Here is a 14,527-nt window from a genome sequence, read left to right on the forward strand (position 1 = left end):
GTGGTGTAGCTTCCCAGTTTGTTTGTTCGATAAAAAAGGAAACAAAAGAAGTGTGCTGTTCTGCAACTGTTTCAACAAATATTAAAACAAATATAAAATAATATATTTTTCACCAGTTCCTTTAAAGAATAAATAAAGAGAATAAAATGTCAGAAAAAACCGGGGTAGTGGCTCCTCGCAGAGAGATAACCGGCCTTAATCGCATGACGTCCAAGGGCCTGAAGGAACTCTGCAAGAAGGACAAACTGTATCAGACACCACGTCTAAATGATGTACTCTATTTGCACTATCAGGGTAGGTGCTCCAGAGTCTCTTCAGTGATAAAGATAATGATTTAATAAATTAAAATTTTAGGCTTTCAGAGCATCGAGTGCTTGGAGGAGTATACGGAGCTGAAGTGCCTGTGGCTAGAATGCAATGCGATTTCCGAAATCCAGGGGTTGGAACAACTGACCAAACTGAAGAGTCTCTATCTGCAAAACAATCTGATCACAAAGATGGAGAATTTAGAACCATGCAAAGAGCTAGATACTTTAAATCTAAGCTCGAATCATATTCGCAAAATTCAAAACATTGGTTCCGATATTTTGCCAGTTTTGAATACCCTCAACATTTCATCAAACTATCTGAAGGACTGTGAGAGCCTTTCAGACTTGGTTCAATGTAAAACTCTGTCGGTGCTGGACCTATCGAACAACCGAATAGACGACATATTGATTGTGAAAGTGTTCGAGCAGATGCCCAGTCTGAAGGTTTTGGTTTTGCAAGGGAACCCCGTAGTTTCAAGACTACCCCAGTATCGTAAGACATTGATACTGGCCTGTGTAAGTTCTTGAATTCAAAAAACTTTAATTTATTTTATAAGAAACTTTGATTCCCGATCAGAAAGAGCTTACTTATTTGGACAGTCGTCCTGTGTTTCCCCGTGATCGAGCATGCGCTGAGGCTTGGTAAGAGCTCATTTAGACTGTAAGCCTATGCACAGATATGGAACATTCAGCAGATTTACTTACCTTATTTTTTTATTAATAAGCTCAAAATTTTTTAGTCATTTTTCGGATTGATATAAACTTCACCAAGGTTTTAAAAAGATATCTTCCATATCCTAAGATAATTTTTTAAAGAATAGTTGGAATATCAATCATATCTTAAGATTAACTTTATATAAATATTTTGTATAACACTTAACATACCATTTTTCCGGTAAAAAAAAATTAATACCCAAATACATAAATACACAGATTTAAAAGGATTGTATTAAAGAGTTAACGATAAGCCGAACATTTTACAGGAAGAAAGATGGCTACGAAGGAGAACGCAAGGAAAATAATCGTTGGAACCGTGCTGAACGTAGAAAAATACGAGATAGCGTTAACTGTAAGTCGACATCAAAAATAATTTTATCGATTTTCTAAGCTATTGTATCCCACAGCTACCATACGCATGCGCAATCGTCACCTCCCTCCTGATCAGCAGGCTCCTTTGCTGAGGTCCAGCGATTCTGAAGACGACACATGTGCTGAAAAGAGCCGCAAGAGGGCCGAGCTTGAGAACGGTGGTGTCGATGATTTGTGGGACGAGGTGTCGGGTGAGCAGCCGAGCTCGGAGCACAGTAGCAGCACATGTAGTTCTGCAGAAGACAATGGAAGTGCAGGATCTCAGGACGATCACATAGCTGAGAAAATAAGTAATCGTAAGCCTCTAGAGGGACGACCAAAGTCCCTTTATAATTCCGATTTGAACAATGCGGAGGAAGCCCATAAAAATGTGAGAAAGGAAGAGGATGCTTCGAAAACTGAACACACTGATGATAAAGATGTTGTCAATCTGAAAACTGAGCAAATCAATAATAAAGGTGTTGTGAAGGCAATGCGTGTTCCAATCGAAGAGGCTAAGTTGGAAGAACTAAATATTAAAAAGGAACTGATCGACAAGGATGATAGCAATACTGCAGTAGAGGATTCAATTAATGATAAGCCTGAAGATACTGTTAAACCATCCATTGGAGCAGATTTAACAGCAATCACTTTGGATCAGCCTAGTGTTATTGAAGCTGAAAAAATTGATACCACTAATGAAGATAAACTAATAAAATCAAATGATGACATTGTAGACGAGATCGAAAGTAGTTCTGAGCTTGATAACGATGAAGATCTGGAAAACACTTGCAAAACTCTCACAACTATAGCACAAAATAATGATCTTGAAGAAGACCAAACCAACAAAGAGTTTAAAAGTAAACTCATTGACGAAATGTACGAAAGCTTTGGAGCTGATATCGATGTCGAACTCAACGAACCTCTCGACCTGATTCTAAATGAAGGCACAACCAATTACAAACCAGACGAGAGGCTTTCTTGCGAGGAAAAAAAGACGCCCAGGGAATTTTACCAAGAAGATGTAGAACCTCGCTTTACGCCAAAAACCAAAGAGCAGCTAGAGTTTGAGCTAGACTGTGCCCTTGCAAATGATAAGTGTGCTTATGACTTGAAGGAAATGGGCAGCCAATTGGAGGAGGATCTAGAAGAACTCAGGCAGTCCACACAGAATTTGGTCGGTCCTGTAAAGGAAGTGACTAGTCAATCAGACACTGAAACGGAAGAAGATGAACTGGTCATCCAGCAGGATGTAAAGTCTCGTCTTCTTGCTCATCAATCCATCGAGCGGCGTATGAAGATGAAGTTAAGAGAAGAAATAAAGGCCGGAGTGGAACCTCCAAAAGATTTGAATGAGTCACCCTTTAAAGAATCAGTCACTGATGATATGCAAGACCAAGTACTCGCCAAGACATTAGACGATAATACGGATAATGGTACACTTTTAAAAGAAACTGTCCCAGAAGATGAGCAAGATCAATTGTTCGCCAAGATATTAGATGATGCTACTGATAATGTACCCAAACGGGTCTTTGGAAGTGGGTGTGATGCGCCAAGCCAAGATTGGCCACAGGAAGAGTGTATGCGTCAATTGACCATCTCCGAAACTTCTGTCCAAGAGGATATCTTCAATAAACCTATTACAAATATGACTAGTGCCGAAGAGGCTGAGGAAATTTGCCTTCAAATGGATAAAAAACTAGCTGAGGACGAAGAGGCTTTACGTAAGCTACTTCAGGACTTGGAGGACGAGGTCAACGAAACCTATGATATTGAAACGACGGTGGAGTATGAGGAGACCATTACCACTGAAGAAACTGACGTTGCCAGTATTTGCAATTCTTTGCTTGATGATATCATTGTTGAGGTAACATTCAACGAATTAGTGCGGGCTAAAAAACCAAAGAGTTTCGAGTTTGGTCCAATTGAGTCCGATGAGGAATTCAGCTACTCCGCTGAACCGGAACTGGAAAAGTTGGTGCCCCCTGAATTGGAGGACCCGGCGCGTGGCAAAAGCCTTAGGGAATGCCTGGACACCTTCGCCGACTTTGTCACTTCCATGGGTGATCCAAAATTGCCATTGTTGCTAGGTCGTAAGCCCACCGCGGGAGTGGAGAAAATTCGTGCCGCACAGGAGTTGCTGAAGTCTAAGAATCTGGCGGAGTTCAACAAGGATACGGCGGAAAGCTTGGACGCTCAGATAGCCAAGGAAAAGGAGAAGCTCAAAAGGCGCGTGGCAGCCTCCGCTACCCGGTGCTTTAATCAACGAGAGAAATATGATGATACCTTGGAGGTGGTCGAAAATAGGCTAATGGTTGTCAAGAAGGATTCCGGGGAGCTGGAAGAGCTTCCACCTCCCCCAGCCTTGATAAGTGACACTGAGTCCGAGGACTATGATACAGCCGAGGAAGAATTCACTCCTGGGGTAGGGGACCATAATCAGGAAGCTCGCCGCCCATGGACAACCCCATATAAGCCAAAGCCTCGAAAATCAGAGGAACATCTGGTGATAGAGGCTATGCAGCAAAGAGAAATGGAATCTGCCCTTCAAGAATCCCCAGAAGACGGTAGGGAAGAGAACGACGCCGTTGAAGACGAATTCTTCTCGCTGGAAGCTATGACCACTTTCGGTAACCTTGACTCCGAATTCTTTCAGAAACTAGATTTCCATGAAGTCAACGCATCCGATGATGCAGAATCGGCCATCGAGTGCATGCGAAGCTACAACGAACTTAAGGCCTACATGAAGGCCGGATCAACGGAGCACCAGCTAACTAGTGAGGAAAACGAGATGTTGCACGCGATGATCTCCAACGAGAGCTCCGAAGAAAACATACCAAGTACTCCGCAGAGAGAGGAGGAGGATGATCTGCTAAAGAAAATGGTTATTCGTATGAAGGAGTACGAAGAAAGGGAGCGTCAACTCCAACTAGCACAGGCAGACATTCCCCAGGAGTTGGGTCCGATTAGCTTGTCCCTGGGTGGATCTAAACTTTTCGAGCAAAAAAGCGAAATTACAGAGGCTGTAGGAGAGGACTGTGAAAATAAAACCGATGACAACCTAGAATCTCAAGAGAATGAAGATAATTCTCAAGATAAACACGAAGAACATCACATGACCTCAGTTCAGGTTGAAGAATGTACCAGGATCCCTCGTATATGTCAGAACAAAAGTATAGACGACGACATACAATCCGATGCTTCTACGGACTACGAATCTGGCGAGGAGATAGATGTGGTAGAGCCGCCTAAACTTCCCGAGGCAGTCCTAAAATCGTTCTACTCTGAGGGATTTGAGGCGGACTTAAAAATGGTTCACGACCTACAAGAAGCCACTCGACGAAATATCCAGCCGCCGACGACAAAAACTCACAATTCAAACATAACTTCGAGTAGCTGCTCTCATCCAAAAAATCTCATGCCAAGAATTTTTGTGCAAGAAAACCAAAAGGAAATGAAATCACCTTCTACTTCTGAGCAGTCCATAGGCGCTAGGGCCAAATGGGCCAAAATTGCTGAAAGATTACACGAGTTTCTTGATCCTGAGACGATTGAAATGTTCAATAAACAAGAGTTTGGTGAGAGTGATGAAGGTGAAGACGAGGAGGATGAAAATATTATTTCAGACATAATCAAGACCTCGGAATCCGATCCGGAAAATACACAGGTTATTGAAAATAACAAATTTGGAAATGCGGAGATACTAACAGTTTTGGATGAACACACTAATCAACAAAATATCGACCATACAAATTCAAGCTTATCTAATGGTGAAGACATCGTTCAAATAGAAAACCAAGATAAAAATATATACTGTGAACAAAAGGTGATTTCTAATCTAGAAGTAAAATGCTTGATAAGCGAAGGCGAAGAAATGGAAAGTACTTTGGCACCAGATAAAGCTTTGGAGAAAGTACTTCCATTCGATAAAAATTCTACCCATGAGGAACATTGTGAAACATCGCTAAACGAAAGTGAAAAGCTCACACCACAAGAATCTTCTCTTGCTGAACATTTTAAGATTGATTATTTTGAGGACCCAGACCCAAACGAAATCGAAATCGATAGTGTGCAACCGGAATGTTTAAAAACGGAACAAATTGAGTGCAACCTTGAGATTTTGAGCGAAGATGGAGACGTTGTGGTTAAGGAACTCAGCGTTAGTGCTCAGATGACCTTTAAGTAATGGCTAGATCCTGCTCAATAGATTAAAATGTATTTGTAATGTTCTTTTAAATTTTTATTGATTCTCACTTTCTGTTAGTAAATTGATGAGCATTCCAAAAGCACAAGTATTGCTGTATTTTTTTTATTTGCCCTACAATGATAAGGCGTGGAAAGTTCAATTTGAAATCCGGTTCGAACCGCTAAGGTAGCGTTAATCTTAGGAAATTTATAAAAAGTAGAAAACACTTGCCGACCGATTAGACGGACTTCGGCTATAACGAGTGCCCCAAGTGCCTATCAAAATTGGCACATATTTAACTGCTTGAAACCGGATCGGAGCTAAATGGTTCTTCATGGAAACTGGTTTGCTTTGTTTGCTAGTTCTGAACGGAGGGCAAACGTTCGGGTTATCACTTGGCTACCTTTGATTGTCGGCTATCAGGATTACCAAGCGAAACGTGAACACGATTACTTTTTTATTGACAAGCCCCGAAATTTCAGCATCAAGCAGCTTCTAAACGCGTGCTCAATGTGATATTTCCATATATAAACATTAGACATTAACTAAATAGTATCAAGAATTTTGAAATTCATTCTTATCAGTAGACTTTTTTTGGACCCCCTGCATCTAATGAGCTTTTTTCGGTGGTCAGATGTTATATTTTCTTCCATATCATATCAGTTCATTCATAAAGTTTCCATTGCGCTGATGAACCGTTCAAATCGCCTAATCACATTTTTGTTTTTCCTAATGGTTCTATTTCCGTAAAATCTTAGATAAACTAATTTATTTAACGGAAGGGGCCGTTAAAATATTTTGAAAATATAGCAGGTATGTGTTTAAGTTTGAGGGTAACTACACGGAACTAAACTGCATAAGCACAATCAAGTAGGTAACTTTCGCGGCCAATAACTGAAAACGAGAGTAAAGAATCAAAATAGAGCTAAGTTCGAAAGATATAAACCGTACGTACCGACATAAGGAGCGAGTTATCAGTCTCCATAAAGCCCTCGGCATTAATAGCCAACAAATTGTGTTCCACTTGCATGATAAACTCTAAGAGCAACTCATTATAGGCCGGTTCCCTTGCTGGCGATGGATGACAGGACAAGCTCCTCAAATAACTCCCAATCAGCTCATTCTAGGAATAGGAAATATTAATATAAGTCTTAAAATGCCACAATTTATGTTATATATTTTATATAACTATTAAACTATAACATCGTACTTTTTAATATAAGTAAAACCATTTACAATTATCTACTTTTACACTCACCTGTCTTTTGCAAAACTCTCCACATCGGCAAAATACGAAAATAATGGTTAATGAGGGCACAAAAACTGAAAATGTTGCATAAAGATATTGGTAGTCGTAGACCTCGGCCAGAACTTGCTGGGTCCAGTAAAGGTTGACCGTGCTGTCTGTAAACAGAACGACGTAGGTGCTGAGTATGGACCAGCCAAAGAGGTTGTTGAAGTGGGTGAAAAGATGATATAGATCCATATGGCTTTGCTTAAGGGCCAACAGAAACTCCAGAGAGCAAAGTTGATTGCAGTCGCCATCCAGAATGCAATTGGCGCCCAACAGTTGGCAGTCTAGTACGTTTCGGAGTCGATTGCCCAGCAGGCTTACGTGGCGTCCCAAAAGATCTACGTAGAGCAACATCAGTACACAATGCATCCTAATGATAAGGATTGATGAGAGCGAGGGCCAAAAGTAGAGGAGGCTTAAGTTTATAGAAACATAGATCGGGGGTATTAACGTCAGCAAAAAGCCTATTCCGAGTCCCATAACTTTGGCATACGTCTGCCAGCTCAACCCCCCTACATGCATCTTAAGTTCCCCCTGCAGTCTCAATCCCAGACACTTGATTTCCATGCAGAACACGTAGTAATCTTCGTAATTTACCATCATCTGCAGCAAAATGACGATGACACACAAAATCTTAGCTGCAAAAACGATTATGTTGACTATGAGAGACAGGAACGGTTCTGAAGTCTGGGGGAAATAAATGGAAATCACGAAACTGGCAACATTAAAAACAATAATGGAAGCCGAGTAAATTCTCTGTATGAACTGAGAATGGGAACTCTCCGACCAAGGCACAAGGCCCAGTAAAGCAAAGTACTTCAGATACGGTTGTAGGGAATACAGCATGCCGTAAGGTTGGAAATAAACTGTTTGTAATACTTAGCTCTTACCGGAATAATACCTTCCACCACTAATTGGCATTTATAACAGACAATTTGCTAATTGATCAGATTATTTTGCTTCTCAATTGATATCTTTCCACTGGAGCTTTAAACATGTAAGTAATTAAAGTATTAGTCGAGTGTAGTGGAACGGTTCTTTACACACCTCCCAGTTGATAGATTATTTTTGTAGATCACCAAAATATACGTGTTCATTAGGGGAAATATTATGTCAAATGTGCAATGTTTCTGGGGAACTACAGTCGCTTAAAAAATCCCTGTTCCTACACCTGGCTATTTTAAATCGAATAATAATATGGTCCGGCCCTCTGGTCATGAAAAATAAGCATGCACACAATATTTCTCAAAGCTTGCGCTCCAGGTTTTCTACGTTATTACTGATAAGAAATCTGATGTTTCTATAATTTAATTATGATGTATATGTAAAGTGGGCCAACAACAGAGTCACTATGCTTTCGGATTTGTTTTTATTTTTGGTTTATAATCAGTTGATAACGATAATGGACTGCTCGTGTGCTGCCAAGGTATAAATACGAGCCGCTTTGTACACGCGATTTCAGTTGATAGTTGCCGGCCCGACAAAATAAACCGAGAGAAAGTTGTGAAATAGTATTTGCTTGTACTTTTTAAGAATTACTGTAAACGAGAAGTGTTGATTTCCAAAGTGTTGAGAAAGTGTCACCAACCATGGCTGTTAGTATACATTTTAGTGGATTGCGTGATTATTTTCGTTATTATTAACGACATATAAAAATATTTGGACAATACTGCTCCAAGAAGGCGTTATTTGAAAAATGTTTTTAAAAATGGATTTAAACAAGATGCAAGCACTAATGTGATGTTTCTCAATTTTAAAATTTTAAGCTAACTTAAATCTTTCGAAGTACCTTAGTGGCCTGTGTATTTGCATTAAAGTTTAAGAGGAAAGCGAAAGATGGCTAAAAAAAGTTAGCTTTTTATAAGTACTTGTCGTTTTTAAATTTTTGACTTTGTGTATCTTTATAAATCAATTTTAAATTTTTTAGGCACATCCTTTTAAAACATTAAATATCGAAACTTATATTAAAAATATTTACTAGTATTTACAAATTTAAAATTTAATTTTTTTTGATTTTTTCTAATGAGATTAAACGATTTATTTTTCAGTTACTTTTTACATTTGTCCCAAAAGGCTTAATATAAAATAACTGATTATTGAATTTATTAAATCAGTATTTCTTTTTAAACCGATTTCTTTAGCAATTGTGACCAACAAGTTTAGCTGAACTTCAATACGAAGAATTCCTTAATTAGAAAAGTCTACAAGTGGTTTTATTGGCGATAGAGAGTGTAAATGCATGGAAGTGAACTATTTCTAGAAATATATTAATTCTAATCTTTTTGTGGAGGGAGGTGGTGAAAGTTCTACTGTATTTATACACGTGCATTATTCAATAAATTTATTACGATTGCTTATCTTTTTGTGTAGGGAATGGGTGAAAGTTCTTCTAGTATATATTCACTTAAGTATTTCTTTACCCAGAACAAGTTGTGAAACCAATCTAATTTCAATGCCTTTTTCAGCTAAAACTCAAAATCGCGATAATAGGACAAAGCAATTTTGCAGCCGACGTTCTGGAGCTTTTGCTGGAGCGCTCGAATGTCCAGATAGTGGGAGTCTTCACGATTCCCGACAAGGGCAGTCGCGAGGACATCCTGGCCACCACTGCCGCCGCCCACAAGATTCCCGTGTTCAAGCTCTCCAGCTGGCGTCGCAAGGGCGTAGCCCTTCCTGAGGTCCTGGGGCAGTACAAGTCGGTGGGTGCCACTCTGAATGTCCTGCCCTTCTGCTCCCAGTTCATTCCCATGGAGGTGATAGACGGCGCTTCGCTGGGCAGCATCTGCTACCATCCCTCCATCCTGCCACGTCACCGCGGAGCCAGTGCCATCTCCTGGACCCTCATCGAGGGAGACGAGGTGGCCGGCTTCAGTATCTTCTGGGCGGACGACGGCCTGGACACGGGACCATTGCTGCTCACCCGCCAGACGAACCTCGAGCCCACCGATACGCTGGACACCATCTACAAACGCTTCCTGTACCCCGAGGGCGTGAAGGCCATGGGCGTGGCCGTGGATATGGTGGCCAATGGAACGGCTCCCAAGATAACCCAAACGGAAGTGGGAGCCACCTATGATCCGGCCATGTTCAAGACAGAAAATCAGGTGATCAATCTGCAAGCCTCTGCAGAGAAGATTTGGAACTTTGTGCGAGGTCTGGACTCGGTTCCGGGAGCCGTGGCCACTGTGGTCCAGGCGGATGGCACCGAGGAGCAGGTTCGTCTCTTCGGAGCCCATCTGTACTCCGCAGGACCAGTTGCCAATGGACAGGCGCTGCGTCTGAAGGGGCTGACCAAGCCAGCCTGGGTTCATAGTGGTGGCCTCCTCATCGAAGGAACCGATGGGGCCTTTGTCAACATTCGCCGGATTAAGCGTGGCTCCAAGGTGATCAGTGCCAGCGAGTGGTTCAAGCAGGCGGAGCAGCAGCCCATCACGGATTTCACCGAGGATGAGCTGAGCAAGCGAACCTTGCTGGCGGGGATTTGGCAGGCCATACTCAAGGAGCAAATCGAATCCTCCACGGATTTCTTTGCCGCCGGCGCCGGGTCCATGGATGTAGTCCGTTTGGTGGAGGAGGTGAAGGAGGCTTTTGATGTGCCGCTGGAGAACGAGCAGGTTTTCATGGCGCCCGTCTTCGAGGAGTTCTTCAGCCAGCTGGTGAAGATTATGCGCCAGGGAAGCGGTGGTTCCAGTGGTCAGCAGCTGGACTTTGAGGGATTCACGCTGAAGGCCAACAAACGCGAAATCCGAGTGCCCACGCAACTGTTTATCAACGGCGTGTTTGTGGATGCCGAGGGTCAACGCACCTTGGACATTGTTAATCCCACCAATGAGGAAGTGCTCTGCCAGGTGGCCTGTGCCTCCTCCGGCGATGTGGACAGGGCGGTGCAGGCTGCCCACACGGCATTCTACGGATCATGGAAACAGACCACAGCCAGGCAGCGGGGACAACTAATGCTCAACCTGGCCGATCTCATGGAGCAGCACAAGGAGGAGCTGGCCACCATTGAGTCGGTGGATTCGGGAGCGGTCTACACACTGGCCCTGAAGACCCATGTGGGCATGTCCATTGATGCTTGGCGCTACTTCGCCGGTTGGTGCGACAAGATCCAGGGCAGCACTATTCCCGTCAACCCCGCAAGGCCCAACAATGTGCTGACCTTCACCCGCAAAGAGCCCATTGGAGTCTGTGGACTGATTACGCCCTGGAACTACCCCCTGATGATGTTGTCCTGGAAGATGGCCGCCTGCATTGCAGCCGGCAACACCTGTCTAATTAAGCCTGCCCAGACTTGCCCGCTGACCGCCCTCAAGTTCGCCGAGCTGACTGTCAGGGCGGGATTCCCACCGGGAGTGATCAACGTGCTGCCCGGCAAGGGTTCGGATGCGGGACAGGCAGTCGCCGATCATCAGCTGGTCCGCAAGCTGGGCTTCACCGGCTCCACGCCCATTGGCAAGCACATCATGAAGTCCTGCGCGGACTCCAATCTCAAGAAGTGCTCCCTGGAGCTGGGCGGCAAGAGTCCGCTGATCATATTTGCGGACTGCGATATGGACAAGGCTGTCAAACACGTGAGTGGAGTTTTGCTAATGGGACAAAATAATACGAATTCATATTCAAAATGTAGCTCTGAGTTTTAAAAAAATTTAATTAATTTGAATTTTTTTTAGATTTTAGAAAAAATTTCCCTTATTCACTTGACCGGAAAACGTTTTCTTATGGATACATTTAAAGGGACAGAATTCTCGAAAACTAAAGTTTAACACTGTTTTTATGGATATTCATACAAAATTTATTATACCTTCCATGAAAAATGATAGCCCAGAATCTCTTTCTAACGCTAAAGTTCCTTTAAGTTAAAGTTTAATTTGTTTTAAAATGTATATTGTAAAGAATCTTGTACAAGGGGATAAACAATATTAACAAATTTGAAACAAAACAATAGATGATTATAGATTTTTGGGCTATACAGCTCTTCTTGACAATAGGTATTTTTATAGGGTATTGATTTTAAAATGTTTGGCACGAAAACCCAGAGCCTATGATATATGTATAAAAATTTGAAAATAAGACTTTTAGAAGAAATACTAAAAATTTATTCTTCTTTTATCCAGGGCATGTCTTCAGTCTTCTTTAACAAGGGAGAAAACTGCATCGCCGCTGGTCGACTGTTCGTGGAGGATCGGATCCATGACGAATTCGTGAGACGGGTGCTCAAGGATCTGCGCACCATGACCATCGGGGATCCGCTGAACCGCTCAACGGCCCATGGCCCCCAGAACCACAAGGCTCACTTCGAAAAGCTCCTGGACTTCTGCCAAAGGGGCGTGGCCGAGGGGGCGCAACTGGTGTACGGAGGATGTCGGGTGCCAGATCTTAAGGGTTACTTCTTCACCCCAACGGTATTCACGAACGTCACGGACGACATGTACATTGCCCAAGAGGAGTCATTCGGACCCATCATGATAATCTCCAAGTTCAACGGCAGCGACGTGGATTCGCTGATGCAGCGGGCCAATCGAACGGAGTACGGTCTGGCCAGTGGGGTCTTTACCAAGGACATTGGAAAGGCCCTCAGTTTCGCCGATCGCGTCGAAGCCGGCACTGTTTTCATCAACGTCTACAACAAGACGGACGTGGCCGCTCCCTTCGGAGGATTCAAGCAGAGCGGATATGGCAAGGATCTGGGTCAGGAGGCGGTCAACGAGTACCTCAAGACCAAGTGTGTGACTGTTGAGTACTAAGAAAAACTTTGCACTTAAGAAAAGAGAATGGAAACAGAGAGGGGCCAAGCCCAAAAATGATAAGACTTAATGTTTTGCCTAGCTCATAGTTATATGTTTGTACTAAAACCCTATATATCTAATAAATAGAAAAATACCATAACAACGTATTTTTTCTCCGATGAATTTTGAATGTTGTGGACTCATAGCTAACAATTAGTTAGAACCTTATAGAAAACACAAATTACTTTTTTAAAATGGGTTATTTAATTCTTTTTATTATTAATGTAGATACTTGAGAATATTTAAATAGAGGAATGACCAAACATTTTTGAGTTTTGTCTTAAATATTTAATATTTAAGATTTCTGAAATTAAAAATATCTGAGTGAAACAGAAAATGAGCATGCAGCATCTTCAGACAAGTTAGTTAGTTACCTGTAAAGGTTCCTTATAAAGATGTATTCCAATCTTAAATCATATAAAATAAAAATTTTTAACCTTTAATCGGTACTTTCCAAAAAAATTGTTTTCTCTAGTTCATTTGATACCCAGTGAAAGTAAAGTCGCACCAAAGTCGGTGTTTTATAACTAATTGCGCGCAACTTCCCAGTCAGCTGAGTAGTGACGTAATTGAAGAGTGTGAGAAAATATAATACGAGAATAAGGGCTCCCCCATAAATCAATCTTTAATCTCACCATACTAATAAACCCATCCCCTCCTCTAATAAAATGAAGTTAAGCCAAGGCCTGTCGCGTGGTTGAAGTGAATTTTGGCTGCGTTTACATTTTATATAACTTGACAAAACGACCGGCATCGGTTTCAAAAGGAACTTCAACCTAAACTCCGCGTCAAAGAGAAAATAATCAATAAGTATTATATTACCAGAACCAACCGAGAGCACCTCTCTTAGATTTCTCTTTATAAGAGTGCGCAAGACCAAAACGGATTCGCCGCATTTGAAAACGGTCGCTGGAATTGAAAGTTTGCCGCCTTGTCTTTGGCGGTCGCCTCTGGGACTATTGATAAGCTTCTGCGCCGATTGAACCGTATTCGTGTGGTTAGACTCGCATAAAAACAGCGCATGAACTATCTGCGGGGAGATATTTCTAGAACTTAGTAAGTTCTAGTAATATGAGCTCTGGCGTAAGCTAATTTTGGAGTCACTTCTTGCATTTAAAAATCTTGTGCACTGTATAATCCTAACTTCGAAAACTGTTATACCCGTTTATTTGTTCAGGATAGAATGCTACCAACCAGGGAAAATTAGTCCGATCTGTGATCATACGTTTTAAAAAACGTTTTCGGACAAATTTCAAACGAATTTGGTCAGTTTATAAGCATGATTCAGCAAAAAATGAAATGAAATGAAACATCATTTAAAATTATCTCAAAACTCTTATGTTATTTTTAAAATTTCCTTTTTAAATTGGTATTTTCTAGTCACGAATGCATGTTAGTGAACATGAAATTTCATTAGATATATGTTGTTTAAAGATGTTGACGTTATAGTCCCAAAGTTGTCTTACAAATTTCTAATACAACCTAATATAACCTTAAAAATGTATTTATAGAATGTCTATTAAATAAGCTTAAATATAGGAAAAACAATCCAAGCAAATTTTGGTTGGAATCAGCGGCACCTAGTCTCAAATAAATTGTTGATCAAAGGCATCAGTGCGTATGAGTGATAATCTTTGAGCCCAATAACCTTTTATATTTCTTGAATACCTTAAAGTTCTCTATACACTCGGCTTAGATTAGGAACTACAAATTTTCCAAACCATATTATTAGGCGCCTTCTTGATATTCGGTAGCAAAATTATTAACTTGTGATTATTTCTTTATAATTTTTGGATTTAATGATTAAATAATACAAATTTAAGCTGTTGAACTCAATGCTCTTATTCAATTGATTGACCCCCTTTCTGGTCGTGATGTTGCAACA

General features: G+C 41.5%; 3 protein-coding genes across 4 annotated transcripts; 2 read left to right on the top strand and 1 right to left on the bottom strand.

Moving 5' to 3' along the window:
* The first annotated feature begins 36 nt into the window (after positions 1-36).
* On the top strand, positions 37-5,668 carry dtr (defective transmitter release). Its single transcript, XM_017090505.4, has 5 exons — positions 37-294; positions 355-824; positions 886-950; positions 1,292-1,377; positions 1,433-5,668. Exons 1-5 carry the CDS (start codon positions 147-149, stop codon positions 5,560-5,562), a joined length of 4,899 nt encoding a protein of 1,632 aa, XP_016945994.3. The 5' UTR covers positions 37-146; the 3' UTR covers positions 5,563-5,668.
* Positions 5,669-6,312: 644 nt separating this feature from the next.
* Positions 6,313-8,199, bottom strand: Gr39b (Gustatory receptor 39b). Of its 2 annotated transcripts, XM_070996796.1 has the most exons (4): positions 7,904-8,199; positions 6,821-7,226; positions 6,518-6,685; positions 6,313-6,456 (listed from the first exon to the last, which is right to left on the bottom strand). In XM_070996796.1, the coding sequence occupies exons 1-4, from the start codon at positions 7,951-7,953 to the stop codon at positions 6,400-6,402; spliced, it is 681 nt and encodes a 226-aa protein (XP_070852897.1). In that variant the 5' UTR covers positions 7,954-8,199; the 3' UTR covers positions 6,313-6,399. The 2 variants fall into 2 exon arrangements, with proteins under 2 accessions (XP_070852897.1, XP_016934322.3); XM_017078833.4 differs by lacking the exon at positions 7,904-8,199 and having other exon boundaries at positions 6,821-7,881.
* Positions 8,200-8,308: 109 nt separating this feature from the next.
* On the top strand, positions 8,309-12,749 carry LOC108021633 (cytosolic 10-formyltetrahydrofolate dehydrogenase). Its single transcript, XM_017090441.4, has 3 exons — positions 8,309-8,451; positions 9,322-11,427; positions 11,971-12,749. Exons 1-3 carry the CDS (start codon positions 8,446-8,448, stop codon positions 12,598-12,600), a joined length of 2,742 nt encoding a protein of 913 aa, XP_016945930.3. The 5' UTR covers positions 8,309-8,445; the 3' UTR covers positions 12,601-12,749.
* The last annotated feature ends 1,778 nt before the right edge of the window (positions 12,750-14,527 follow it).

Source organism: Drosophila suzukii, chromosome 2L, assembly GCF_043229965.1.
Source record: "Drosophila suzukii chromosome 2L, CBGP_Dsuzu_IsoJpt1.0, whole genome shotgun sequence".
In the NCBI taxonomy this organism is placed as follows: domain Eukaryota; kingdom Metazoa; phylum Arthropoda; class Insecta; order Diptera; family Drosophilidae; genus Drosophila; species Drosophila suzukii.